The 27522-nt window shown below is 49.1% G+C and overlaps 1 protein-coding gene and 2 long non-coding RNA genes across 7 annotated transcripts; 2 read left to right on the plus strand and 1 right to left on the minus strand.

Moving 5' to 3' along the window:
- On the minus strand, nucleotides 1-26702 carry Gtse1 (G2 and S-phase expressed 1). Of its 4 annotated transcripts, none has more exons than XM_048802996.1 (11): nucleotides 26506-26702; nucleotides 19511-19565; nucleotides 18773-19400; nucleotides 16514-16684; nucleotides 15493-15601; nucleotides 13880-14248; nucleotides 5148-5220; nucleotides 2401-2640; nucleotides 1376-1577; nucleotides 781-1008; nucleotides 1-419 (listed from the first exon to the last, which is right to left on the minus strand). In XM_048802996.1, exons 1-11 carry the CDS (start codon nucleotides 26525-26527, stop codon nucleotides 336-338), a joined length of 2181 nt encoding a protein of 726 aa, XP_048658953.1. In that variant the 5' UTR covers nucleotides 26528-26702; the 3' UTR covers nucleotides 1-335. The 4 variants fall into 4 exon arrangements, with proteins under 4 accessions (XP_048658953.1, XP_048658952.1, XP_048658951.1 ...); XM_048802995.1 differs by having other exon boundaries at nucleotides 13880-14251; XM_048802994.1 differs by having other exon boundaries at nucleotides 15487-15601.
- On the plus strand, nucleotides 313-1199 carry LOC125616785. The gene is made up of 3 exons (XR_007347527.1): nucleotides 313-441; nucleotides 849-973; nucleotides 1066-1199. It is a non-coding gene; the product is annotated as an uncharacterized LOC125616785 (long non-coding RNA).
- LOC125616786 lies at nucleotides 1465-2932 on the plus strand. Of its 2 annotated transcripts, XR_007347529.1 has the most exons (3): nucleotides 1465-1894; nucleotides 2213-2446; nucleotides 2621-2932. It is a non-coding gene; the product is annotated as an uncharacterized LOC125616786 (long non-coding RNA). The 2 variants fall into 2 exon arrangements; XR_007347528.1 differs by having other exon boundaries at nucleotides 1565-2446.
- Nucleotides 26703-27522: the final 820 nt, after the last annotated feature.

Raw genomic sequence — 27522 nt, forward strand, 5'->3', positions numbered from 1 at the left:
TTTGAAAATCAAGGTAACCTTTAATACATATAATTTTTCATACAAACTTTTGACTTTTAAAATAGTGCCTTGCTATTTTACAAAAAAAAGTTCAATAAAAATCCTTAATTTAGATGTTATACCATAGTCTAGTGGGAACAGGGAGGAGGGAGCTGTGGAAGAGACCCAGGCCACACTCCACAGCCCTGGTCCCTTACCCTGCCCGCTGCAGTGAGTGTACTTTGGGTTTTTAAAAAAATTGTCTTAAGTCAAATGCAATTTCTTCTAAAACTTGTTTCAAAAGCCACTTCACGACTGTTCTTTCAACAAAGACTAAAGGCAAGGACCTTGCTGTATCAGAACTTGAGAAGCGGTGAGTCCACATTCTCCTTGTCAGCCTCAGGGCTCAGCTGGACCAGAGGGGAGCCCAGGTCGATCAGCTGGAAGGGCAGAGACAACAAGGTGAGCGGAGCTGCCCTGGGCAGGCCAACAACTCAGCCCCCTGGATCACCCGGTTCAGGTCCACTTAAAGGAAACCTCGACCATCACATCTAAGCCCACACACACTGACCCCAGGCCCTCACATACTCATGCTCCTTCCCAGCTCTGCACACCAGGGGGGTGTGGAGTTGGGAACATGACCCCTGCCCCCAAGGCCTGGCAGGGGTTCACCACTCAGCGTCAGAGGGTGAACTTCAAGAAGCTCAGGCCAAGCAAGAATCCTCAGGGCCACCATGCCATGCCCTGGGGCGAGGAACCAAACCAGGCTGAAGCCAGCAGGAATCACCTGCCACTTCTCACCTGTCCCTCGGCCTGCAAAGGTTTTGACACACTGTTTTTTGACACGCTGTTTCTGTTCACATCTGGAGTGTTCGTGGTGAGGTCGATCAGGGGTCTGCTTGCAGATCCCAAAGCCACATCTGCTTCAGGAGGGCTGCAGAAGTCGATGAGGGGGAGATCTGCTGGGGGCCTGCTTCCCACTTGAGGAGTGATGGTGAGCTGACCCAGCCCGATGTCTATGAGAAGAGCCTAGGCAGGACAGACGGAAGGTGGTCCAGCACTGTTCTGCCCTGCTCATGCCCCGAGGGTCCACAGCTGGAGCCAAAGAAAGAGGCTGGGCCTGCCGCAGCAGGGTGCACCAGCCCACCCACCTCGCACAAAGGACTGCCCTGCTCCCACTTCCTGTCCTTTGGCTCTGATCAGCTCCGCGGCCATACACAGTTGAGAGGTGTTGCTTTTCTCCCCTTTACAGCCCCGAGGTTCTGACCACCCCTCTTGGGCCCACTGGAACCCGAGGCCAGGTGGCAGGATGAACTGCAGGACTCTGTCCTTGGGGTGAGTGGCCTCCAGAGTGGCCCTGTGACCCTCCGAGTCAACCACCCCTGCATCTGCGTACCTCCCCAGGGCAGGTGTCTTCCCCCGGCTTGGCCTCAACCTGTGCTGCTCCTGTGAAGTCTCCTGAGAAAGGAGACTCATTCTTCTCCGGAGAAAAATGAAGTGCCTGAGGCACAGAGGGTGGAGGAGAAGGGCTGCCACTGGGTGACAGGCTGGCCAGCCTGCCACCAGCCCTGCGGCTGCTCGCTCCCCTCGCCTCAGTCCTGTGGGAGCAGAGGAAAACAGGCTGGATTTCTCTAGAATGCTCACTCACCTGGCTAGATCTGGAGGCAGACCGCTTCTGGAGGAGTGTCCTGTGTTGGGGAGCGGCTGGCCCTGGTGCCAGCTTGTCAGAGAAAGCCACCTACCGCGGGGACAGCTGCCCCTTCAGACCCCGTTTCCTGTGTAGAAGACTGGGGATTTCCAAGGTTCCTTTCAGCTGGAACATTCTACTTGTGGATTTCACCTGGTGCCTAGTCTGTCCCTTTCAGAAGTGAAGGCTGCATGCAGGGGTTCTGCCCGTCCCCATGAGGCAGCCAAGGTGACCTCCCTGTTCCTAGACCCAGTCCCTCAGGCTCAGGAGGGCTGCTGCCTGCTCCACTGGCGCAGACACCCGCTTGCACTGCGTTCCCCAGCTGGGTCCCAGCCAGGCACAGGCCTGGCACTGGGCTTCCACCCTGTAACAGGCCCCGCCACTGGGCACGTCTCTTCGTGCCTCCACTAGACAGTGGCCTCAGCACCAGGCTGGGTGCACTGGGCCAGCAGCCCCCACACCTGATTCAAATCTGAAGCTGAATGGTCTGGGGGAACTGAGGAAAGCAGATGTCCACAGATGAGCACAGTGTGTCTTCTTTCATAGGCAAAGGCTCAGGACACTCCGAGGACAAGTTTCCTATACTCTGCAGTCACTTTACCACTGGGCCCTCCTCTCTTTGGGGCAGCCCATCTTCTTCCAGCCTGCTTCCTGAGTGACCACACCCTCCCTGGCAAGGGGACAGTCTTGAGGTCTGGGGCACTAGAGACGACCTTGCTTGTCACCTGTCTCACCTCACAGCAGATCTCCTCTGAGGCTCAGAAGAGAGTCTCCGAGCAGGTGCACAGAGCGGGGAAGCCAGAGCTCGGGGCAAGGTTTTGGGAGTCATCAGAGGAAGGCCAGAGAGGCGCCAGCCGCCAGGGGTGGGCAGTGCTGACACCCGTCGCGCACTCGTGGGCGTCCCTCTGCTGCTCAACGGGCTTTGTGAAGTTGGCCCTGATGAACGTCTTGCAGGAGTGCTGTGAGCAATGGCCCTGGTGAAGACAAAGAAGAGCCCTGAGCAGAGACGGCCTCGACAGACTGGAATCCAATGTGCCAGCGTGCTGACGCAGAGCAAGTCCACGGTTTCAACAGGCGCCAGACCCCAAGCTGCTGCCAGCCCACCACGAGACCTCTGGTGGGTAGAGCTCCCCCCACCCACAGGCAAGGAAGAGAGAATCTCTTCAGATGTGGCTGTACTTCACAGGGGTAGGAAAACACATGGAAGTCAAAAGAATCTCAGCGGTCACTTTTTTAAATATATTTTTTAGTTGTGGATGGATACAATACCTTGTTTTCTTTATTTATTTATATGTGGTGCTGAGGATCAAACCCAGTGCCTCAGGCATGCTAGGTGAGCGCTGTCCCACTGAGCCACAGCCCCAGTCCCTCAGCAGTCACTTTTGACAGCTTGGATCATCTCCACAGGAAGTTCAGACTCACTGGAGCCTGGCCACACAGGTGAACGCACAGGCAGGTCTCACTGCGTGCCACAGTCAAAGGGGCACATGGGGAGTAGAATCAGAGAACTGGTGCTTGGTTCTATGCCAGTCTCTGCACTCTGATAACCCACTAACTATTGGTTGGTCCTCTCGCTGAGTCGATTGTTACTGGCTGTGGTCTGAAGGTATGTGCCTACCACAAATTCCTATGTTGAAACCCTAGCTCAAGTGGCAGCACTAGCAGACGAGCCTTGGGGAGTGACGGGCCAGTGGGAGCAGCCCTTGTGAGCGGAATCAATGTTCCCATGAAGGAGGCCACCCTCCCACAAGCAGACCTGGCGGGGGGGAGTGCCACAGCCAAGCAAGCTCTCACCAGACCCCACGTCTGCTGGGGCCTTGACTTACAGTTTCCAGCCTCCAGAACAGTGAACAATAACTTCCTATTGTTAAAGTCCCTCAGACTGTGGTATTTTTGTTATAGGAGCCCCAAAAGTGTAAGACATTATTTCAAAATAACGCCAGGACATACTAGAAATGTCCCTGGAGTGTGGGGAGACTTCATCTATTGGTTCTATCATCCTTTAAAGACAATGTTTATACTCTTCAAAGAGTCTAAAGCCAGGCATAGTGGCTCATGCCTGTAATCCCAGTGATTCCAAAGGCTGAGGAAGGAGGAACACAAGTTCAAGGTCAGCCTGGGCAACTTAGCAAGGACTTGTCTCAAAACAAAAATTAAAAAGAGCTGGGGATGGGGCTGGGATTGTGGCCCAGCGGTAGAGTGCTCGCCTAGCACAGGCGGGACCTGGGTTCAATCCTCAGTACCACATAAAAATATAGGCATTGTGTTGTGTCCATCTACACCTAGGAAATAAATATTTAAAAAAAAAAAAAAAGCTGGGGATGTAGGTAGGTGGCTGCCTAGCAGTGCAAGGCCTTGGGCTCCATCCCTATAACACACACAGTCTAGAAGCAGACACATTCGGCAGGTCAGGGTGGCTCTCAAGCCAAGCTCCTGCCCTCTGCCAGGTTCTGGAGCAGCCCCCAGCCCTCCACTGCTGCCATTGCCAGCTCTACCAGGGACTCCTGAGGACAGGAACAAGTGCCAACAGACGCATCCTGGAGGCAAGCCCAGGAGGCAGGGCTCTCCTCCCACCCCAGAGTGGCTGCTGGCCTCTGCGCTTGTTCTTGCACTCTGCGGGTGGGAGGGCCCAGCACAGCCTCTGTTACAGGGAAATCATCTGTCTACCCCGCAGAGTGCAGATCATCAAGGGATTTGCGGACAGCCAGGCTGGTCCATGGCAGAGCCAGAAGTGCCCTTCTTGTGTATCCTAGCCCAGGGCCTACTCTGCCCAGCCCAGCCTTCGAAGTCCAGAGCAGTGTCCCCGCCCTGGCCACAGGCAGACGCCAGCATCATGTTCCCGGGGGGACAAACCCAGTGGGCTGCAGCCTTGTGGTGCCCCCACCCCCGTCCAGGGAGAGATGGTGAGCTGTAGGCAGGGCTGAGAAGCTTGGGTGTGGGGTCTCCACTCCACCAGAGCACTCAGGAGTCGTGCCAGCACCCAACCTCAGCGAGTGACAGCAACGGGAGCAACAGAAGGCAGCTGGGGCGGGGCTATGTTTGCAACTCCTGAGGGCCTGGTGTCCTGCTCTCTGTGTGCCTAGTCTGCAGGCTGGCTGGGTTGGCTGGACCGTCCTCCAGCCAGTGAGAAAGTGCGGTCAGGAACATTCAGTGGCTTGCACCAGGTTCCAAACCCTGAGCCTTGAATAGCTGTACCATGCTGGTGGCCTTTAACTGTGGCACAAAGGAGTCACCTGGGAGCCTTTACAACACCCAGCCCCACCAAATCAGAAGGGGATCCTGTTGTTCAGCACAACAACCCCTTCAGCCCAGAGCTGGGAACCGCCAAATCACACTGCACAGAAGCAGTCCTATCCAGCGGGAGCTTAGCGGGTCAGCCTGCACTCCACGCCTGCTGTGACGCTGACATGGCCGTGGGGCAGCCGCACTGTGAGCCTCAGCCACACACATGTAAGAAAAGGAAGCAGAGCGAGGCCAGTACCTGCCAGTCGAGATGCATGACTGCAGCCGCTGTGCCTGGGAGGACCTCGGCGTCCTGCTGTCTGGGGAGCCTCCTATGACCAGAGAAGAGTACACGAGAGTCAGAATGACCAGCTGGGAAGCCACCACACGAGGGTCCTTGCCAACAGGCAGTTCTCCTCCACCTAGCTCTAATTTCTCAACCTGTAGCACAGGTGGCACTAGGATGGTGGACCGAGGGTCAGATGAGTCACACAGGGAAACTGCCAGCAGTGGGGTCACGTGAGGGCACTTTCCTCTACACCAGCCTCAGCCAATGCAAGGGCCTTCACCTGCCAACGGTGCAGAGGAGAACCAGCCTCCTCGGGCTTCACCCTCTACCAGATAGGAACAGGACTCTGAGGGCGGCTCAGCCCACCGCCTCTGCCAGGCCACGACTCCCTGCACTGGTAGAAGCGTGGGTGGAGGCCAGGCAAACCCAGCAAGGCCCTACATACCTTAATTTTCCTGAGCTGTGGCATCGCTGGGATAATTACATGTCACATCATCTATGTGCTGTTGCACAGTTGCGGGAAACAGCGGGTCAAAGGAAAAGGGTTCCTGCCACTGCGGCCTCATCTCAGGCAGGTGATGGTAGCCTCTGCTATTGCCTGGGCCCCTGCCCTTGCCCAGGGGGGGATCTTCTGGAAGTCAGCTTAATCCCTGCCTAAACCCCTCTGCACTGTGACTGAACCCTGGGGTCACAAACTCTTCCTGAGTTAGCCTGAGCGACCTCTCTGCTTGGTCTCTTTCATTTGTCCCCTGTGCATCAACCTGAGGGAGGTTGCTGGCTGCTGTTCAATAAGCACTCTCCTCCTCACATTCAGAAATTTTAGCTGGGCACACAATGAAAACATGGACTCTTCACATCCTTTGCAGGAAGTGTGGTCATGTGACTAAGTCCTGATCAATGGGACATAAATGGAAATGACAGACAACCTGCAGTAAGTACTGTATCCTTGAAAGATAGGGAGGGGTATGTTCTTCACCTAGGATATCTTCCCACTAGCAGGTGTGAGGGCTGGAGCTAGTACAGCCATACTGGACCATGAGGAGGAGAAGCTAATCATGGCAAAACAAGATGGAAGAGGCCTGAGTCCCTCAACAGAACGGCTCATTCTCATACACAGGCTCAAAATGAGGTGTCGGGAGTTGAGGGCACCTGTACTGACTAGCAGTGCCAGTAACTTCAAAGTATCTGTGAAAGCTGGCAGGATCAAAATGGGGTCGATTGTGCAACCCTAACAAAAAACAATCAAGTCCAGTCCCTGAGGCTGCCAAGGAAGGGCTCACATGTACCTGAGAGCACGACCACAGGACCCTGCAGGCCGCCTGACCAGGGGCCACGCAACCTCCCACCAAGAGCTCAGCTGCAAGGACACTGCAGGCTCCTCCACCCTTGGGACTGAGGACCACTGCTTCAAAAGGCCCGCTGGGTGCTCCTAAATAGAACGTCCCCTCGGCCCGGCCTCCTTGATGTGCCCGTAGCCCAGCAGGGCATGCGTGTCCCACTGCAGTGCCTGTCACTCCCAGATCACCCTCATGCTCTGGGGAGCCTCTCACTGTCCGGTAGGGGGACAGTTCTGGTGTCCAGAAGGGGACCTGAAGCTGACACACTTTTAGAGGGGACTGGGGAGCCCGGCAGGCAGCCCCCTGCCCTCCTGCCTGCTAAACCCTCTCTCAGCAGGCCCTCGTCCTGGCGGCAGCTCCCTGTGGACTTCACTCGGGATCAGGATTGGAGCAGCTGCTTACACACAGGACTCGCGCCCTCTGCGGGCTCCAGCAGGCGGTCTCTTCTCGAGAGCCCTCCCTGCGGAACACTGTCGTGTGAGCACATTTCCACAGACCTCACACTGCGAGGACTTCACATTTCTTCTGTTAATTCTCTCTGTGATGCACACCAAGTGCACTGTTTTCTTTATCTGCAGGCCTAGTTTGAAATTTCCTGTGAGCACCTATATTCTGGCTTACCTGGGCCTGGCCTTGTGTGTCTCTAAATAACGTGACTCTACTCTTTTCCTATTTCTGAAAAAAACTTTTTTTAATGTACGCATGTATTTACTCATTTATTTTTAAGTGGTGCTGAGGATTGAACCCAGGGCTTCGATGTGCTAGGCGAGCGCTCTACCGCTGAGCCACTGAAAACTTTCTGGGAGCAAAAACAACAATTTAAATGGAGGGCCCAGGACTGCCACTTAAAAGCCACAAGGATGGCTGTCACCATCTTCACCCAAGACAAAGAAAGTCTCCTGCAGGAAGTCTGTCACAGACAGCCCTGATGGCCACCAGAGTGCCTGCCAGTCTCCGTGACCAGGGCAGAGCAGCCTCAGGTCCAGGCACTCTGCCTTGTGAGTTAAACAAGAGCCCCGCCCTGACGTGGGCGGCCTGTACCTGGCCTTCTTTGACCCAGCTCCCGGGGTTTCCTCTGTTCTTGGAGACTGGTAGGAAACAAAAGGGGACTAAGGTGCAAAGACAGTTCCCCCCCCCTCCCCCGGGGGGACCCCAGCCAGCTGCATTAGGACACATTCTCAGCATGGGGTTTGTTCTATCCATTGCTGAGCTGCAGATGCAAGCTCCACACCTTGGGAGGCTTCTGACCTCTAGATCTTAGCTTTGCCTATTCTGAATCTGCTGACTTTTTCACTGATATCACGATAAAGACAAACTGAAATGAAGCCAGGACAAAGCCTGCTTAGCAGTTTTCTTAAAATATTTCAGCTGAGATAGCAAGACAAAACTAAAACAAAACAGAACAAATCTTCAAATCAATGGTTTTGTCATTTGTGGCAGCTCTGTGGCAACCCACACACTAAGAACCATTCCTTTTTGAAATGAAAGTGTGGCTGATGATGGTTTAGGAAAAGTTCTGCCCTTTTTAAACCAACCTAATGACTTGGTCAACACTTTGAGCTGTGTCCAGCATAAAAATTGTTCTGTCTACCACACCAGCCAGGAAAAAAACAAAAGTTACAAATAATCTTCTAAGAACAATTTTTTGAAATTCTTCTCACTGGCTTCCAGCAGTCCAGCAGAGCAGACTGGCAAGCAAGAGGAGGTGTCCCTCCATTTAAGGCTGCCTGGAGGTTGTTACTGCAGCCACCCCAAGCCAAGTGTCAGCACCCGAGTGTCCCCCTCTAAACAAAAGCTGACCAGAGAAAAGGGAGGACCTTTCCAAAACCATGCTGCCTGGGGACTCCATTACCAAGATCTGGCCTGCGCCTTCCTGGCCAACAGAAACTCCTTTAGCCATTGAGCAGGTGACCTTCACTTGTCCCAATTTGTTAGAAATATAATCGATTCAAATGTCTTTTCACAAAGTGGTGAGTTTACTATATTTTTATATTTTCCACTTACATATTTATAATACTTTATACTTATATATTTACTGTATTTTCCTGTCATGACTCAAATTCTAAACCAGGAGGAACAAGCTCTTGCTCCTGTATGCTCTTGCTCCACCCGTGTGCTCGCGGCCCGTGGTTTCTGCATGGTGAAATCCTGGAGGAATTCCACGCCAGGTGGCTCACGTGAATTCAGACTGCTGGAGGAATGAACCCGATGTCTTCTGCTCCACAGGACCACAGTCAACCTTTCAAATACAAGTTGGTTTAAAGTTCGCTGGTAAATAAAAATGAGGGTATGCTCAGAACCACGGGCTCGCTCCTGTCTGGCTGCTGGCAGGCAGGGTCTGCTGATCTGTCAGATGCTCAGGGTCCTTGGAGTCCACGTCTGACTGACAACCAACATGCAGAGGGAAGTGCCAGGCAGAGCCCGCGCCTCCTGTCTGTCGGGGGGGTGACTTGACCGCTAGGCTTGTCTTTTGTTTTTGTTATTGTTTTAACAAGGAAATAATGACTGTGTTTGTCTAATAACTTAGGTTTTATGAGTAATCTAGGTATGATTATTAAAAAATCAATTAGGTGAATATAATTGGTTTAATGTTTATAAATGAAATGTCATGTAAGTCTTAATATTAAATTGAGTAACATATGTACAAAACATCTGAGTCATTTCTAAGTAAGCTAAAATATAGAAACATCAACTGCTAAATGTAAATTCAACTTTGGTTTCTTAAATTCCATATAAAAATAATTTATGCATTTGTATATCTATTAATAAGAAGGTCCTATTCCACATTTAAAATTTTTTTTTTTCCCTAGGACAAAGCCCGTGTTTCCAGAAATGATAAAGCATGTTCTCATAAGCTATTCACCTATGGCGGGCAATTCAAGACAGTTGTCCTCCTGAGATTCTCTAGAGATTAAGGTCACTAGGACTTGAAAATTCTAATTAATATACGGAATTCTATATGCAAAGAACATGAGGAAATTAAGATGTTTTCAATAAAACTACAAAAAATATACATTTTTATAAGGAGTAATTTTTTATCTAAATCTGGAGATTTTTTAAAGGATTGTTCCAAAATATAAATTTTAGAAAGGAAATAAGAACAAGGTAGAAAGGACTAGGAAGTAGAAGAAAGACGAGAACTTATGAGGAAAAAGGTGAGGAAAGTGAAAAGAAATGGAATGTTAGGTGCACGAGGAAGAATCTGTGAGACAGGATACGATTTTTGTCCCTAAAGTAGCATTGGATTGTTCCAGAAGGAAGGGAGTACAAAGACAGGACAGGATACATTGAAGCAGTTCATAAAGGCAGAAGGTCTGTGAAGAGCCAATCTTAGGGGATCTCTGTGGGACCAAGTTGGCTAGAATTCAAAGAAAGCCATGTGTAAGTTTTTCCAAAAACTGAGCATAAACACGCTGATGTAAGACCTGAATCTAACAATTCTGCATCTCTAAAGCAGCACTTTTTTCTTGAAATAGTCATCTGCTCGCAGTCAGAACTTACAGCTTTTGATTCTGGCCCTGTGGTCTGCCCGGCAGCTTCTCCTCCTTGGCTCCGTGTAACTGGGGCGCTCCGAGGACTCCAATCAGCCCCGCAAGATGCCTGCCAATTCCGACCCTGCTCTGTGGCCTGACCTAAAATGCTTGTCTAGGCCCAGAACAATGGGATTTTCCACTCAAGGCTCTTCTTGATGTATCTGAAGTGCTCCATGAAAACAGAAAATCTCAGGTGCTGCTTCTGTTCCCCAGAGGCTGCTGTCCCTGCACACAGCTCCTTCAGCATGAGGCCTGCCTCTGCCCCCGGACGCCTCTGCACAGCTAATCACACTGACTGGGCCCGTCAGCTGGATTCCTCCTTGTGTGATCGGCCTCCCATCAGGAGCAACCGCCACACAGGGCTTTTCTTGACCCTTTGGAAGCTGGCCCAGGAAGCAAAGACTTGCTGTGTCCAGGTGATTTCTTATGCCTTAGGTTTTGGTTACTTAGGGAAAGAGTCATTAACAGGATAAATTTTTTTTGTTTTTCTTTTTAACATCTCTTTCCTTTTAAGTTCTTTGATCACTTTGTTTATAATGTGATCACCTTATAACTAGCTAAATCATCCTGGTTAAATGTTCTGTAATCTTATTTTGACATTTTTGGCATATTTCCTGGGATCAAAGTCCTAAATTAAATCTTTTTGACTTTGGTTTTCCAGCTGGGCCCCTTGAGATCCTCAATCGTTCTCTCTGATTTTGCAGATGTAATGAACTAGCTGGGGGTTCTTGGTATGTAGGATTGTATGGGAAGCACCATCAAATAATCAAGCGATAGTGAGCCTTCTTTACTTGGATTGATAAGGCTGTGTAACTGGTGTGGACGTCCTGATGGTCCTGGAGTGACAGCGCCACTGTTCTAGAATGCTGGTGCTTCAGTAACTGAATCTACCATCGAATGCCAAACTCTCCTCAGAGGCGTGTCTTGTGTCAGCCACAGTTTTGATTCTTCTCTAAAAGCATTTGCCATCACATCCATGGAACAGTGACAAGTTCTCTTGAAAAGAGGTTTTTGGTAACTGTAAGGTCAACAGACTACACAGAAATTCCCAGAACCCTAAAAAAGGGAGTGATAGTTCATGAAACTGCTCAGGAGGACGAGACAGAATAAGAGCTAACTGCTTAAGTCAGCACGAACTGAGTCTCCAGCTTTACCTGTCGTTTACTTGACATCTTGTTGGATTTTTACCTAAATGTTTTTATTTTCTAGATTTAAAGAAACAACTTCTCACGCTATCTAGTTTTGATAAAATAGACGTTTGTTAACAAAGTTGGGATGATTATGTACTTTTTTTCTCCCTACTCGATTCCTCCCAAATTCAAACACTATTCATATCTTAAGGCAAATGGTTATTTGCACAAGTTCAGGAAGGATTTGCTCCGTCACAGGACATACTGGGGGATGCTGGCACATGTGAAAACACTCATGGTATGCCTGGAGTCAGGGTCTGCAACCTTGCATGAGCGAGGGTGAACTGTCACTTCCTGGCAGGCTCTGGAGTCTCAGGACACAAGTGGAGGGACGGTGTGACACAGGTGAAGATCTAGTGTCTGCCTTGGTTTGCCTTCTAGGCTCAAGAAATCTCTGAGATTACTGTATAGTAAATCACTCTTCTGGCCACAGGAAACAGCCGAGCCAGAACTAAACTCCTTTTGTAAAGAAATTGTTTTTTTCTGTTATCTTTAGTTTAAAAAAAAAAAAAAGGATTTCTCTAGAGAGAAAAATTATGTTTCTAAAGAAAAACTACAGCACGTCTGTTATGGAACAGGCTCTGCTCATGTCCTCAGGCTTCTGTCTACCTGGAGACCAGACTGGGTCCTGAATTCTTCTAGGTTCCTCTGATCCAGTTTTCTCCCGGAGTCACTAAGAACGGGACTGCACTTTCCCACAGCCCCATGAGCAGAAGCTGGACAACCTGCTGTGAATTCTAAGGACGAGCCCAGGCCTGATGTGCGGGCAGCTCAGAAAGTGCCAAACTGCTGGGGCTACAACCAGAGACATTCAGACCATACTCTGGGCAAGAAACTGATGTCACAGTTCAAATCATATCAAAATTAGACAAAATAAGATGCTTGCCCTTGTTATTTGTTATTTATGCTCAGCTCTTTCTCACTTGTCAGGACAACGATGTAGTTAAAATCTCATATTCAATAGCCACTGCTGGCAACTTGACAGGACCTACTCGAGGAGCCCTCTGACAGTATCCTCTGCACGACTTTTTGTTGCACCCGCAGTCCTCTTTACAACATTCTCTCAGTTCAGCCCCATCCTAGTTGAATCTCTGTTATTTATGGGCTAAATAAGAAAACGTCTGTTACAGTTAATGCTTTGTGCTGGATCTGGAAACTGAGGCCTGACCACAGACGGCAAGACAGTCAGTTCCCTGATCCGGGAGGGCTGGCCTGGTCGCCTCCGTTCTGGTTCAAGCCGCTGTGCAGACTGGACTTGCTGTGCTCTTGTTACCATTTTCCTTCTGGACTCTGTGCCTTTAGCAACTGCTAAAGGCTCAACTCCTGGCAAAACGATGCTGCTAGTGCCTGGAGCCAGCCAGCACCCCCGGGCAGAACAGAGAGGTCCATTCACCAGCCCTGCTGGAGGCACCTGGTGGACAGGACCCAGAAGACAGGGTAGCCTTGCTGTTGGAGGAACAGTGACTGGAGCTCTTGGGAGGGCTAAGGTGCTGGGATTTGAGGGGCAAAGGGCTGGAGAGGAGGGAGCTACAGAGAACTCTAGAGTCACAGGGCAGGGCAGGCACCCCACTGGGAGCCGGGGGTGGAGCCAGCAGAGCATGGTCCATCAGCAGAGGCCATGGCAAGGCCACTGGCAGCGCAGCTGGACCACTGCAGGCACCAGCGCCTTTCTAGACCCGCCCCAGAAGGGCCTCAAAGGAAGCCTGGGAAGGATCAGGTTAGTCTGCACATTCACTGCTGCCAAGCCGAAGCTCAGCTCCTCAAAGACATACAACTGATAACATGAGCCATGAAAAATGAGACCATCACCAGGAGAAAGGTCTGTGGGACAGACTCCCAAACGATAGGGAAGATGGGATAAGAAGAAAGATTTCAAAACAACCATTTTAAATACATTCAAGGAGTTAAAGGAAAATGTAAGGGCTGGGGATGTGGCTTGAGCAGTAGCGCGCTCGCCTGGCATGCGTGCGGCCCGCGTTCGATCCTCAGCACCACATACAAATATGTTGTGTCCGCCGAAAATTAAAAAATAAAAATATTAAAAAATAATTCTCAAAAAAAAAAAGGGCTGGGGATGTGGCTCAAGCGGTAGCGCGCTCGCCTGGCATGCGTGCAGCCCGGGTTCCATCCTCAGCACCACATACAAACAAAGATGTTGTGTCCACCAAAAACTAAAAAATAAATATTAAATAAATAAATAAATAAATTGACCCTGGGTTCCATCCCCAGCAAAAAGAGAAAAAAAGTGTTTAGAAAGAAAAAGAAAGAAAAAGAAAACGTAAGTATCACAAGAACCGGAGAAACAAAAACAATCAAGACTGAAGCAATAGAAAACAAGGTTGGAAAAACCAAGAGCCCCAGAGATCTAAGCAACACCATCACACATCAGAGAAGGAGCTCAGACATCCACGCAGGCTGCAGAGGATGCCATGAGGAGGAGCTGTGGGAGCAGCGTGTCCCACACGAGAACCAAGGCTGGAGAACCCCAAGCCAGGTCACTGAGCCAACACGAGTGGCAGATGGCAGAGCCCTCCCTGAGGGCTACAGAGCAAGAAAGCAAGAGCGCCACCATCCAGAATAATGTTTCAAAACTTAGGAGTTCTTCAGCATTTTAAAACCATTAAAATTTATCTATTACTTACCAGTAGAAAACTTAGGCATTTCAGACGGATTTGAAGGGGTGGGTATGACCTTCGTCTTGGAATTTAGACAAGAAGCTTGCCTTCTTATACTTCCAATTTTATTTGGTTGGGAAGAGGATGACATGGAGTTAGAGTGCAGCCTTGGGCCTCCACTTCTTGGGGTCTGCGGCAGGGCGAGAGGTGCTGTGCTGGGAGCCCGGGGTTGCCCGTCCATGGACTCAGCAGTGTTGGCCCTCCTTGCTGGCCTGCAGGATGCCCCTGTGGGGGCTGTTGGCAAAGATGGGCACGGCATGGCCGGTGCCATTCTGGCTGGCTTGCCAGTGCTTGGCAGAGGCCGGGAGCTGCTGCCAGGATCACCTGCAAGTTCACCTGCTTCAGGTGCAAGAGGAGACCCAGGAACATCACATTGTTTAATAAGCACAATAAATGTACCCAAAGCCCATTCCTGGAAGGCCAACTGCACTTTTTAAAGTGTAGCCCTCACACCTCTGTATGAGGAACGCGCGGGGGGAACTGGCTGAAATGTAGATTTGGGGGCCGTAACTCACACCCCGAGATGGCTGCTGTTGGTCCAACTTTTGACCTTTCACTATGTCTCAACAGAATAGTGGTGCTGGTGAGGGAAACAGTGCAGCAAGATACAGCTCAAAACACCTTGCATAGTGGCCAAGGGCTTCTGTTTTCAGAAAGTGTACATGTGCCACAGAAGAGCCAGGCACCTAGCAGGGTACTTCCCAGTCACCTTGGTGGTAAAAGTCAGGACACGGACTTCTCCGTCTCTGCTGACTTTGTTTGGACAGTGCTGGGGATTGAATCCAGAACCTCACATAAGTACTCCGCACTCAGCTACACCCCCAGCCCTTTTAATTTTTTGAGACAAGGTCTTGCTAATTTTCTGAGGCTGGCCTCAAATTTTCGATCCTTCTGTCTCAACCTCCTGATTAGCTGGGATTACAGGTGTGCCCATGTGTTTGTCAATTTTCTTGTAATCACCGAATGGCAGGGTCCAGATTCTAAACACGATTGGTCTGACTCAAGAGATCATACTTTTCATGTCTCATGAAAAAAAACCCTCAGTGGACTCTGGCCAGATTCTACACTGCATATATAACATGAAAAGGATTTAGTTCTCAAGAGCAGAAAAAGATGCTTTTCCTGCCGCCTACAAGTAATTCTGCCCTTTCCCACTAGATGGTAGCCTTGGCTCAGCAAGATAAACATGGAGCCTGAATGTGAACAGTGTGACAGGAGGGATTCAAATACATGAAGAAATCACAGGGGACACCTGCCCCAAATTGACGGGACAGTTGTGTCTTAACATGGGTGTCTGACTACTTGAACACGAGGCTGGAACAAGCACCCTTCTGCATCTCAGCATTGAAACGTGCACGTTTCAAGAGCCACCCATCTCCTTACTGGAGGGAAGCACCCCAGGGCAGGGATGGAGTTATCTTCCCCACCAGCCTAGCCACAGCCCAGAGCAAGCCCTCCACAGCCTCCTGCTGAGCCAGGACACAAAAATAGTCTCAGCCTAATGAACAGGGGTTGGCTGGCTGTCCACGCCTCATCTGGTTAGTGGGTCTAAGCATGAGCCACTGGCTGCTCACCTTTACCTGCTGCTGGAGATGCACACACACTGGATGTCCTGCTGGAAACAGACCCTGAAGAAGAGGACTTCCTTGTAAGACTGCCAGTATAGCCAGGTAGCTTTAATAGTGTCTTCTTTAGCCCCCACAGAGACAAAATGTTAAAGAACAGAATCAGCAAAGATTTCATTATCCATCCATACTTACTTCTGCCAAAGTAGGCTTTTAAAATAATTTGTAATACTTTAATGATTATCATCTTTAATTTGGTAATGGTATCCATGGAGGATTATCCCCAGGACCCTGCAAATACCGAAACCCACAGATGTTCAAGTTCCTTATATAAAGTAGCATAGTATTTGCACATAACCTACACACGTCCCCCTACCTTTAAGCCACCTCCAGATGACTTACAGTGCCTAATGTGAAGTAAACAATGGTGACACTGCATTGTTTAGGGGATCATGACAAGAGGAAAAGCCAGTACGTGTCCAGCACAGATGCAGCTTTTGTCCTGAGTGTGCTCACTGTGCAGCTAGTGCACGCACACGAGTGGGGACCAAGGACATGGAGGCCGCTGTGCTTCTCCAACTGCAGTCTTCAAACCTTCGCTTGAGGAACAGATGAGGAAACTAATTGAAATGTAGATTTGTGGGCTCCAACTCATACCCCAAATTGGCTGTTGTCGGCCCAATTTGTGGCACTTTAAGAGGGAACACCAGTGATCTTTACACATGGATGGCCATCTGATCAATACCAGAAAATAAATGGCAAAAGGTGGGAGTCTCCATGCCTTTGGAGAGCTGCAGCTCAAAACATCTCACCACGTCCTCTGCAGGGGCCTCGCAAGGTAGACAGGGGACATCCCACCATTCTGAGATGGACCTTCCCCCGCACACAAGACTTTTTCACCAAGCTGCCTCTAGTGGACAATGTTTTCAACTTTCCTAATTTGACTTTAATCAAAAATCACACCCCTAATAAACAAAGTTGCTACCCTGTTCCCATGTATGGCAAGTTACAGCCCCTGTGGCCCTGGCCGACTCACCTTGCTAGGAATGGGGAGTGATCGCTTGCCTTGGCCCAGGTGGCTTCCGTGAGCTGGAAGGCTGACAGCATCCAGAGCCAAGCTGGGCTTGTCCAGGAGCACATCCGCGTGAGGCTGCTTTTCATTTAGGAGTTTCACCCTGGAAGGACTAGCTGGTCCCTCTGTCTTGGGCTGAAATTTTTAATTTGAAATAGGAGAACTAGGTAGTCCTTAACAAGATCCAGAGATGCTGAGGCTTCTCAAGTGACCCCAGACCCTGCCTCTCCTCCCCAGATCTATCATGCTCCTCAATTCATCAGCTGGCGCAAAGGAGTGAGGTTCACGTCCTCCACCAAATGACTCTGCGCACACTGATGATGACATGGCCTCCTTGTCAAAAACAGCATGAAGTAACCCCAGAGAGAGATCTGCCAGAGCCATTCCTCAGTTGGGTCCTCACTTAAGGACAATAAACTGGCTCCAGCTATGCAGATTCTAAAATGCTGCACAACAAAGCTTATGATGAAGTTCACCTCTACCAGAGAAGCCACCCAACTGCAATAAATCTCATTCTAGTGCAGGAAGCCACTTCCTCGGACCAGATATCAAACAAAAAATAAATTCCCAACATACTTAGGGACAAGGGCATTCGACTGCTCCAAGCTCACATAAACAGCAAGGAGGTTAATAAGCCAGGAGCGGCAGATGCTCACAGTCACGAGGGTGCAGCAGCAACCCCTCCCTTGCAGCATCTAAACACCCAAGTTACGCTTTACATTACAAAACTACCATTTTAAAGCCTACACTCGGTGGGTTTTCATATGTTTGAAATTCTCTACAACCATCAACGTAAGCTTGTTTTAGAACATATTCCCCTAAAAGAAACCCATATATATTAGCAGCCCCTAAACAGTCTCTCAGCCTCGCCAGTCCTGGGCAACCACCACCCACTGGCTTCTGCTATAATGTGCTCCTGATGGTCATTTCATCAAATGGTCAAACAATATATGACCTTTTGCATCTGGCTTCTTTCACTAATCATGTATTCAAAAGTCATCTGTATAAAGGCATGTATAGTACTGCAACTTTTTTTTTTTGGTACTGAGGATTAAACCCAGCATGCTTAACCACTGAGCCACATCCCCAGCCCCTTTTATTTTTTTTATTTTCAGAGAGTTCTCACTAAATTGCTTGGGGCCTGGCTAAATTGCTGAGCCTGGCTTTGAATTTGCAATCCTCCTGCCTCAGCCTCCCAGGACAGGCATGTGCCACTGTGCCCAGCAGTACACCTTTTTATTGCCAAAAGAATTCCACTGTCTGAATATACATCATTTATCCACTGTCAGTTGATGGACTTGGGGTTGGCTCAGTTTTTTGGCCATTATAATAATGCTGCTGTGAATCTCTGCTCTGAGTACACATGTCTAAACCCGCAAATCCTGCCCTATATCCATCTGTGCTATACTCACAAACCCCTAAGGTCAGGTCTCTGATCATGGTCAGGAAGTCAGAGGATGGGTTTAAGAATGGGAAAGGGCATTTCTAGGCAGGTCTTCACAGTGGGTTCTGCACTCACCTAACCCTAAAGCAGCCCACAGTGTCATTCCCTATCACTGCTGCCCACAGCAGGGCAGCACTGGGAAGGGCAGCAGGCCCTCAATAACCTGCCTTGCCAAGTCTCTCAGACCTCTCCTCCACGGGAGGAGCAAGAGGTGGATCAGATAGGCCGGAAAGCAGGCTGTGGTCTCCATCTGGCATACCCTTCTCCTGGCCATCCCTCTACAAGCCTCCCAGACCCTCAGTTCCCCAGAGTTAGCTGAACGTACCCCAGTGGCATACCTGTCAACTACCATTTCCCAGGACAGCTCTTCCCCACTCAGTGCCCAAGTGGAAAACAGCGTAAAGCTAAGTCACAGCCAAGGAGCATGTGGCTACTAAGTCACAGCCAAGCAGCATACCCAGTGGCCACTAAGTCACAGCCAAGGAGCATGCCCAGTGGACACCCGAGGAGGGAACTTCTGGAAGAGGGTATCTGTTAAGACACATGCATCCCGGTGGTGGGACACCCAGTGCTGTGACAGAAGCCAGTGTGAAAGGCGCTCTGAGGGCGCATTCCCAAGCTGTCGCTTCCGTGCCCCACTACTACTATCTTCCCATCCCACACTCTGGACCTCAGAGATCTTGCGCCTCCAGGTCTCCATGGCAGGGTGTGGGTGGGAGGCTGAGAAGCAAGGAGTGCCTGGGTCCCCAGGGAAAGCCGTGCCGTGTGGTTTTGTCTACCTTCTCTAATGCGGAGGGAAGGGGCCGTCCTCTCACAAATGAAGCCCGAGGCAGCTGCAGCTTGCTGGCAACCCTCTTTGGAGGCACTCCCTGATCCGGGGGGCGGATAGCACCTGGTTCCCCTGGCAGAGGACGAGAGGAGGAGGGCAGTCCCTGTGTCAGGACAGGGCCCACACGGGCAGGGGTGCTGGGCAGGGCCAGGGAGGAGGCTGGGAGCAGGGGCTCCCCCGAGGGTGGCGGCCCCTGAAAGGGGCTATCTGACAGGTAGTATGTCTCTCTTTTAAGTGACTTGGGGCTCTTCTCCATTTCCTCTTCTTTCTCAAAGAGTTTCATTTTTAGTTTTGATTCCTGGATGAACCTCTCCACACCCTGGCTCCAGGAGCTCCCGGCCCCTGCAGCTGGGACCCCCTCTTCTCGGCTGTGGCTCTCCAGCTGCAGAGCCAGCAGGCGAGCCTCTCTGTACACTTCCACGAACTTCTCGGCCGAGAGGGGGCTCAAGGTGCAGGGACCATCAGACGCTGGCAAGGGAGGCTGTTGGGCAATCTGATGATTTAATTCCAAGCTGGCAGCGATACATCTTTCTCTATGCCCAACAGGCCCAAAAAAGACTTCATCATCTTCATTTGCACTATTTTTAAAGAAAAGGATTATTAATCATTCGTAACACTGGCACTCAAATCAAAGACTTTACTCAATGTGGTTGGGTCCCCAGCAAGGGAAGAAAACTCATTTGTTTACCTTAAAGAAGACAATGAGAGGTCGAAGTCAAATTTTTCATCGGCCAAAAGAATACCTGGGGGAACAATGTTGAATTATTTTAGGATTGAGGTGAAACAGGAAAATATTACCAATCTCTATAGCTATGAGGGCCATGAGGAAATTTCACCCCCCAAGTATAACCTACTGCTATTTTAATTTAGTGGTATTTTCATAGGGAGCTTATTTTTTCCATTTTCTTTTTTAAATTGCACCAGCAATTCTGGGTTTGCTAAACCACCCCAAAAGCACAAAGCCTTGTTTTTGTGATATAATCTAAAAATGCATTCACCAAATCATTCAGCTGGCTTTTCAAGATGAGCTAAGTCATTTTCAGGTATAGAACCACCAGTCTCAGCTCCCTTAGAATTAAATTCCCCCCTCCCTTTTTTTTTTAGTACCAGGGATTCAACCCAGGGGTGCTTAACCACTGAGCTACATTCCCAGTCCTTTTTATTATTATTACCTGTTATTTGTTTTGAGACAGTGTCTCACTAAGTTGCTTAGGGCTTCACTAAGTTTCTGAGACTGGTTTTGAACTTGCAATCCTCCTGCCTCAGTCTCCTGAGTTGCTGGATTAAAGGTGGCTAAATTCACCTCTTATAAACCACAAAATACCCATTCTGTAATACCTCTATAAGAGCATTCACCTTTCAACAATGAATTCAAATACAATTGAAATGCAGAGTAGAGACTCAAAAAGTACCTGTTGACACCATCACTTCCAGATCCCCTCGCCCATACTTCCATCACAGCCTCCGCTGGCCCTGTCCTTCACCCAGCTCCCTCTAACAGACCCCAGGCTCTGGTCAGTGGGTCCCTCAGCTGGGGCAACTGCTCCCCACCTCCAGCCCCCATGCCACAGCTCCCATAGCCTTTGCACCTGACCCCCCCCGCCCCCCGGCTGCACTAGCCTGGGCATTTGGGCTCTCTCTGGCCCCAGCAGGGCTCAAAGTTCCTCCAAGACAACAAATGTCTTATGTGCTCAAATTCCCCAATGTCCAGCTAAGGGCCTGGATGTTTAGCAAACAGTTACTGAAATGCACTGAACTGCTACTTCAGTAATTAAATATGCAGCATTTTCACAGACGTCTTATTTAATCTTAATAAACAATGAAGCATATTTAATAAAAACCCCGAGAATCTGAAAATACACTGGCATCCTACTTAAATCTTAGTTAAACAGTCCTAATTATCTAATCAAGGAAAAATATAGACAGGCTGGGGGTGTAGGCCAGTGGTAGAGCAAAATCTTAGCTCCTATGAGGCCCGGGATTCAATCTCCAGCACCAAAGCATAAAAGAACTTAGACAGCAATGGCCACCAGAGAGAAGTGAAAAGGTTCATAGGCTAGTTTGCTCAGCTTCTGGCACTATGCCTATGAACATGGCTGAAGCGAATCATTTTCCAGGAAAATATTTGGTTTTCTACTATACTTATCCAAGATGATTTATAAACTGAGTCCAGAAGAAAGAAAGTAAATCCTAGTAGTTCAATTATCATAAAATAACTGGAGAAACATATTACAGGCCTATCCTAAGGGAAAAAAAACAACCCCAGCTGGTTTCACAGGATAATTCTATCAAAGCTCTGTAAGAGCATCTAATTCCAACACTATTTACATTGCTCCAGAAGACAATGAAATAAACCTGGTAACCTGCTTCTATAAAGCAAGCACAGTGATACCAAAAACCTGTGAAGGGGGCTGGGGTGTGACTCAGGGGCAGAGCACTTGCCTAGCACATGAGGCACTGGGCTTGATCCTCAGCACCACATAAAATAAACAAATAAATAAATAAGAGTGTTTGTCCATCCATAATTAAAAATACTAAAACAAAAACACAACAACAAAAACTGTGAAGTTTGCTCAATAAAGGTAGCTGGAGACCAGTCTTACTGTGTCAACAAAAATGTCCTCAACAGGAACAATAGCAGAAGAATCCAGCAGCACATTAAAGACTAATAATGCTTTACTTGACCAAACTCATTTCATTTCAGGAGTGTAACATGGTTTAATTCAACACAATGTTGCAATATAACCATTATATTACTAGAACTAAAGAGTAAGCATATACTTTGAAGAGGCATATGCTAAAATGCAACATATACTCTTGATTTTAAAGGGTCTTAATAAAAAGTAATAGATGTATTTAATCATACAAGGAAATTGTCATCTCAACCCAAAAGCTAAAATTAGGTTCAATGGGATAAAATCAAAAGTATTCCTTCTGGACTGGGGTTGTGGCTCAGTGGTAGAGCGCTTGCCTAGCAAATGTAAGGTACTGGGTTCGATTCTCAGCACCACATATAAATAAATAAAGGCCATCAACAATGAAAAAAAATATTAAAAAAAAAGTATTCCTTCTAAGGCAATAGCAAATGTACCTTATCAGCTGGAATAGGTTAACTGTTGATATAACAAAGAATCCCCAAGCTCAACTGGCTGAAACAATAAAGACAAATTTCTCACTCAGACGATGTCTGCTAAGGGTAGGATGGACCCTGCTCCATGGCCTCCCCACTTCAGACCCTGGGCTGACTGAGCCTCCAACATCAGGACCACAGTTGGTTCCCATGACAGGGAGAAGAGGAAAGAACAAATTCCAAGCTGGTTCTTAAGGACATTTACCCAGAAGGGACACACAACACCACACTCCCATTTCACTGGCCAAGCAAGTCACCTAAACCAAATCTAAACTTCAAGTGGGTAAGAGGTATTATTTCATCACATACCCCCCCCCCAAAAAATCCACAGAAATATTAACGAACAGTACCAGTGGCTACCATCTACATGTAAATCAGCACACAAGCCAGCATTAGGCTTAATAGAAAGCCACAGAAACAAGCCCATTAAAGCCAGGCACCAGGCAGTGTTGCCAGACCCCACAGTTCTTAATGTTCTGGACACACTGACCAATATAAACAGATAAAGGAAAGAACATGGAGACAAAGTTTGAGGGTGCACCAATGCTACAGTTATAGACTCAGAAAATCAACTGAAAGCTATTATGAATAGTAAAAGGATAAAAGAACACTCCCAAGGACAAAATTCTTACATGGCAATCAAATCATTCACATACACAATGAACAGTTAGGAGACATAATGGGCAGAAAGTTTGATCCATATATCATAACATATCGGGACAAATTCCAAATAAATCAAAAACCAATTGAAAATAAAAAAGAAGCCTTAAAGGAGCAAGAGGAAATTGCTTTTTAATCTTGGAGTACCAAGGCCTAACTATGACACCAAACCATAAGCCTTAACATAAAAAAATTGATTTTCAAATATATAAAAATTTGTAAAATCTCAAAGTGGCAAAAATCACCATGAGCAAAGTTAAAAGGAACAAGAAGCAGGAACGAAGCTATTTGCAACTTATCTCACAAAGGGCTAATTTATAAGAATACCTACAAATTGCTAAGAATACAACTAACAACCTAATGGAAAAATGGAAACAAATTTCACAGAAAATGAATAAAAATGTTCTTAAATACAACAAAAAGTTCAGTCTCACTCAAAAGAAACTGGAAAAGAAACCTTCCCTAAGGCTTGACTTTTCACCTGTTAGACTGGCAAAAAGCAAAAAGTTTGATGGACTGTAGGCAAAACTGCACGGAAAGAGACAATTCCTAGACGCTTTGTGCAAGGCAAAGTTCGCCGCAGCTTTGTGGAGGGCCACCTGGCAGAAATGTCACAGTAAAACTGCAAGGCCCTCGGACCCAGCAAGCCCACTTCTGTGAATGTACTCATTTGTAACAGCAAGACAATAAGCATAGACTCAGTGTTCACCTAGCAGATGAATCAAATTGCAATTCATTCCTGCATAGGTACAAAAAAATAACAACATGCCTTTTATACTGACACACAACAATCATCAAGATAAATTAAGTGTGAAAAACAAGACGCAGGACAGGGTTCTATGTGCTCCACGAGAATATACTGGCACTGTCTACATATAGGCTGGCATTTGCACAAAGTGTCTCTAGCAGGGGATACAAGACATTGATGACATCAATGACTTTTGGAAGAGGCAAGGAGGTGAACAAGGAACAAAGATGAAAGGGCTCTATTTCACTTTTTACAATCTCAACTTAGGAAATCGATTTTATAGGTCACTTCCAGAAACTCTCTACTGTCTACTGTGGAAAAAAGTATGGTGGGCTAGAAGCCAGCATCTTCCAGCCTGGGCTGCCTGACTCAATTACTCTGCAGACTCAGGAGCTCTGACAAGCCACGTCATCCACCAGGTGCCAGGCAGATTCAGGACACACGGTGTCGGCCCTCCAGCATGCACCAGGCAGCACAGTGAGAAGATAACACACAGAGGGGACACTCTGAGGAAATTAAATAAAGTGTTTGAGGAACTGGTCAGAGGTCAGTGGCTGCAGCAATGCTGAAGAGGTAGAAGGTAAGCAGGTCAGATCCCAGGGGGCCTGCAGCCAGGCACGGGGCCTTCGTTTTATTCAAGTGCAACGTAAGGCTATGAAGGGCTTTCAGAGAGTGTTATAATCTAACTTGTGTTTTAAAGCATAAGGTTCCCTGGCTGCGTGTACAGTGTGTCAGAAACAAAGCTGCAGTTACAAATGCACAAACTAGCTGTTATGGTTTAGACGAGCTCTCCCCAAAAAGTTCATGTGAGACAACGCAAGAATTTTCAGAAGTGAAATGATTGGGTCCTGAGAGCTGTAACCTAGTCCACAGATTAAGCCACCGTTAAGGATTAGCTGGGTGTTAGCTGTAGGTAGGCAGGGTGTAGCTGGAGGAGGTGGGTCACTGGGGGTGTGACGGCGGGGGGCTATATTTCCGCCCTGGTCAGTGGAGCCCTCTACTTCCTTGTTGTCCTCTGCTCCTTTTTTCAGCCTCACCTCAGGACCAGAGCTGGAGTCACCTGACTGTGGGCTGAACCTCTGAAACTGTGAGCCAAAACAAACTTTTCCTTCTCTAAGTGGTTCTTGTCTGGTGTTTTGGTCACAGCAGAGAAAAAGCTGATTAAAACACTGAACAAACAGGCGCAGGCGAGATGAGGTGGTTGAGAACAGGGTAGTGGCTTCTGAATGGAGGTGGAAAGAGAATGGATCAAAAATACATTCTTGGGGGGCTGGGGATGTGGCTCGAGTGGTAGCGCGCTCGCCTGGCATGCGTGCGGCCCGGGTTCGATCCTCGGCACCACATACAAAGATGTTGTGTCCGCCGAAAACTAAAAAATAAATAAATAAATAAATATTAAAATTCTCTCTCTCTCTTTTAAAAAAGAAATACATTCTTGGGCTGGGGCTGTAGCTCAGTAGTAGAGCACTTGCCTCATATGTGTGAGGCACTGGGTTCGATCCTCAGCACCACATAAAAATACAAATAAAGATATTGTGTTCATCTACAGCTAAAAAAAATAAAAATAAATACATTCTTAAGGTGGAAACCACAGTGATTGGTGATGAATGTGTGTGGAAGGTTCTCAGCCTACACAGCTGGGTAAACAGAGGGGCGGTTTACTTTGCTGGGAAAGACAAACAAGAACCAGTGAAGACTGGGGTGTGGTGAGGGAGCACATTAGGATTGAGGTGCCAAAAATTCATGTGAAGCTGCCAAACAGGTGACTATCCAAGACCAGAGCCCAGAAGAGAGCTAAAATTGAGCATGTCCACAAAGCAGACAGGGCAGAAACCCATGGGATGACCACCCGGCAGAAAGTACAAAGAGGTCCCAGGCCAGGTCCAGGGGGATCAGCTTGTAAAGATGGCAGAGGAAGAGCAACCTGCCGAGAGATGCCAATTCACCAGGTCAGGGAGGAGAGGAAAAACAAGAGAGCCTTGGAAGTTTCCAGAAGGAAAGGAGGTGGGATGTTATTAGAAAGTTGGTTAATTAAATGTGGACAGAAAAATGGCAAAAGAATTGGCAATGTGGAATTTTAGTAACTGATAATAGCAACTTGACTGGAGGGGGTGTGGGCAGAAGCTGGAATGGAAGGAGAAGGAACTTGGCTCTGAACAAGGAACAGCAGTGGAGAGGTAAGGGAGAAGATGCGAAGACAAGGGAACATATTTGCATGTGGATAATGTGCGTGATCTAATGGACAGGCAAAAACATGGAGGTGAAGAAGGGCAAAGGAAGGGGTGAAGCCCTTGAGGAGCAGTGGGGTTCAGTATGTCGTCAGAGGGTCTGATTTGAAGGGAGGACACAAAAGGAAGGAGCGAGTGCAGAGGAAACAGCCTTCCAGACAAGATGAAGAAGCAATGATGACTGGTAGGTAGTCTCTAGGATTCCGCACAACAGTGATGCTGAGGGCACTGTCATACCTAGTGCCCCTGCCTCACCTGAGTGTCCTGGGGAACAAAAGACAAAAGGATGTCAAAATGCTTTAAGAGGAAAAGAGGGTATAACCTTTACAGCTGGCCCACCGCCTGAATCCCCTGGCTTCCACATCTGTGGACACAGCCAACCTTGGATTGGAAATACTTGAATCCAACTGAGCCGGTCCTGAACCTGAAGACTTCTTTTTCTCGTCATTATTTCCTAATTCAGACTGATAACTACGGACACCGGTGGCGTTTATGCTGTAGTGGGCATGTTAAGTGGTCTAGAAATGACTGGGGGCACTGGGAGGACACGCCTCCATTATATGCAAATACCATGTCATTTTACGGGAGCCTGGGCCTCCGGGGGTTTCCCCGAGGGCTGCTGAGGGGCAGCTGACCTTCCGTGGATGTCCTGCTCTCTCCTCTGATAACCACCAGGGCACAAGGACGCAGAGCAGCGGCCAGGCTCCCCGGCTAACACGGTCCCCGCGGTCCTAACCAGTCTTAGGAAACAGACGGCCAGCGACCAACGAGAAAACGTGCAGGTCACCGCGCACACCTCTGCGCAGCGGGCCCGGCGGGGTCCTAGGCGGGCGAGGCCGCTGCTTCACCGGCAGCTGCCGGGGGCGCGACCCGCCGGCCCCCAGCCTCCCGGCAACCAGCCGCCGCGCTGCGCTCACCTTTCTCCCCGGCCGCGTCCATCTCGGCTTCCCGGGAGGAGCCTGCGGAGGAAGGGCGGCGGTGAACAGGGTCACGGGCCCACGGACTCTCGCCCTCGCCTGGCCCTCGCTTCACCCTCGCCGGCCGCGGAAAACGAAGCCGCCTCGCCGTGGGTTTAAATGCAGCGCCGGGCGGCTCGGGCCNGTAGGTTTGAACAGGCTCGCCGCCCGGTGCACCCTGGGAGTTGAAGTCCGAGCACCGGAAGTGAGCCTAGCGCGCACGCGCACTGCTCCGCGCGTCGGCTTGGCTGCGCGCGGCGCGGACACTCCTGCCCGGAAGTCTGCGGACCTCCAGTTGCCGCCCCCGATTTCGCTTAAGCTACCGGGCGCTTGGGAAGGGCTAGGGAGATAAGGCTCGGGAAGGCGGGGTGGTCTGCAGCGTGGGAGGAGGGTGGCCTTCCCGATGCACTCCCCTTTTGCGTGTCCTGGCATCCCCGACGACTCTGCATCCTGAGGCTCCCGCATCATCCTGGGGCATCGATGTGCTGGGACCCTTTTACCTTTACTTTCCCGCCCTGAACCTCTGACCTTGGGCCCTCTTCCGAGTAGCATTTCTTGTGTTTCTCAGGATCTCACCCACCTGGAAAACAGTGTTGATGACAGATCCACCCAGGTGCACACCCTTTGGGTGGCAAATGACCCTAAGCCAGCTTCAGGCCGGTTTTAGAAAGGAGGATTTCCTGGTTCCCAGAACAGGGAAGTCTGGGGGGTGGCCTGCATAGAGGAAGGCTCAAAGGAGAGGGGCTTGGACCTCCCATCCACCACTTCTTGGTTTTGCTCACGCTCCCCCACCGCTCTGGCCTTGTTGGGCCCACCAGCTACCTTCTCTTGGGTGGTGGCCAGTTAGTTTCACCTGCAGTAAATCTGGGATTGCAAGGGCTGGGCTTACTTGACTCACAAACAAAAGGGAAGACTATGGCAGGAGCTCCATGGTCCATACATCTTTGGCTCCACTCCTGCCTTGCCCTCTGCAGGTTA

The sequence above is a fragment of the Marmota marmota genome, unplaced genomic scaffold (genome assembly GCF_001458135.2).
Source record: "Marmota marmota marmota unplaced genomic scaffold, marMar, whole genome shotgun sequence".
NCBI classification, from domain to species: domain Eukaryota; kingdom Metazoa; phylum Chordata; class Mammalia; order Rodentia; family Sciuridae; genus Marmota; species Marmota marmota.

Coding starts and splice junctions, on each gene's coding strand:
- Gtse1 (XM_015501788.2), bottom strand. CDS start 26,527: ATGGACGCGGCCGGGGAGAAAG. Junction 15,602..16,513: donor CACTCCCCATTCCTAGCAAG/GTGAGTCGGCCA, acceptor TGGGGGCTAAAG/AAGACACTATTAAAGCTACC. Junction 1,578..2,400: donor CAGAGGAGATCTGCTGTGAG/GTGAGACAGGTG, acceptor CTGCTCCCACAG/GACTGAGGCGAGGGGAGCGA.